This window comes from Nicotiana sylvestris, chromosome 6 (assembly GCF_000393655.2).
Source record: "Nicotiana sylvestris chromosome 6, ASM39365v2, whole genome shotgun sequence".
NCBI classification, from domain to species: domain Eukaryota; kingdom Viridiplantae; phylum Streptophyta; class Magnoliopsida; order Solanales; family Solanaceae; genus Nicotiana; species Nicotiana sylvestris.
Window position 1 is genome coordinate 153300592 of NC_091062.1, and position 1498 is coordinate 153302089.

The window sequence follows — 1498 nt, forward strand, 5'->3', positions numbered from 1 at the left end:
GTGTGCACTGTCATGTATATCAAAATAAACATAATGTCTAGAAAAACTGTTAGAGAATAAAGCAAGGCTAAATTGAGCTACTAAGGCCCATATGGGTTACATGATCCTTAAAAATATTAGCTGGCAGACCTTTAGTCATAGGATCAACAATCATTAAAGTAGTGCTAATATGCTCAAAACTCACATCTTGTTTCTTCATATAGTCTCTAACAATCAAGTACTTTATGTCGATGTATTTGCTTCAGCTGCCACTTTTATTATTCTTAGAAAAGAATACTACAGCTGAATTATCACAAAAGATTCTTAATGGCCTTGAAATGGAATCGACAACCCTAAGGCCGGAAATAAAGATTTTCAACCATAACGTCTGTGATGTAGCTTCATAGCATGTTATAAATTCAGTTTCCATTGTGGATGTTGCAACAATAGTCTGCATGACACTTATCCAAGACACAACATCTCCAGCAAGAAGAAAAATGTATCCTGAAGTAGATTTACCAGTGTCTTTCCATCCACCCAAATCAGAGTCCGAATATCCAATCACCTCCATAGAATCATAGTATCTGTATGTGAGCTTAAAATCCTTGGTTCCTTGCAAATATCTCAAGACCCTTTTACCATCTTTCCAATGGTCAAGACCAGGGTTACTTTGATATCTGCCAAGCATTCCTACCGCAAAAGCAATATCAGGTCTAGTACAGACATGTGCATACATAAGGCTCCCAACAAGCGAAGCATACAGAATATCTTTCATTTGCTCCTTTCCAATGCATTATGTGGACATTGATTCAATGAGAATTTTTCACCTTTAATTATGGGTGTTGCTATAGGTGAACAGTTCTTCATCTCGAATCTTTCCAGAATTCTTTCAATGTAGGTCTTTTGAGACAGTCGAAGTAATCTTTGGGGTCTGTCTCTGTGAATCTCTATGCCAATGACATAAAAGGCTTCACCTATATCTTTCATCTCAAAATTCTGGATAAGGAACTGTTTAGTATCGTACAACAATCCCAAATCACTACTTGCAAGCAAAATATCATCCACATATAGGACTAGAAAAATATATTTGCTCCCACTTATCTTAAGGTATATACACTAATTAATGATGTTCTCTGTAAATCCAAATGAAGAAATAACATTATGAAATTTAATATACCATTGGCGGGAAGCCTGATTTAGCCCATAAATGGATTTATTCAACTTGCAAACAAGGTGACTTTTGTTCTTATCACAAAATCTTTCAGGCTGACTCCTGTATACTTCCTCTTCTAGATCTCCATTCAGGAAAGCTATTTTCATATCCATTTGATGTAACTCTAAATCAAAATGAGCTACAATGCCATGATTATTCTCAATGAATCCTTCTTTGATACTGGAGAGAAGGTTTCATGGTAATCAATGCCTTCCCTTTGAGTAAAACCCTTTGCTACAAGTCTGGCTTTATATCATTCGATATTACCCGATGAGTCTCTTTTAGTTTTAAAGACCCACTTGGAAC

The 1498-nt window shown here is 35.8% G+C and overlaps 1 protein-coding gene across 1 annotated transcript; it reads right to left on the reverse strand.

Annotated features, from left to right (window-relative positions):
* Positions 1-241: 241 nt before the first annotated feature.
* On the reverse strand, positions 242-754 carry LOC138871503 (secreted RxLR effector protein 161-like). Its single transcript, XM_070149383.1, has one exon. It carries the CDS (start codon positions 752-754, stop codon positions 242-244), a length of 513 nt encoding a protein of 170 aa, XP_070005484.1.
* Between the last annotated feature and the right edge of the window lie 744 nt (positions 755-1498).

Bases quoted from the DNA above. Each gene is read 5' to 3' on its own strand.
- LOC138871503 (XM_070149383.1), bottom strand. From the start codon at position 754: ATGAAAGATATTCTGTATGCTTCGCTTGTTGGGAGCCTTATGTATGCA.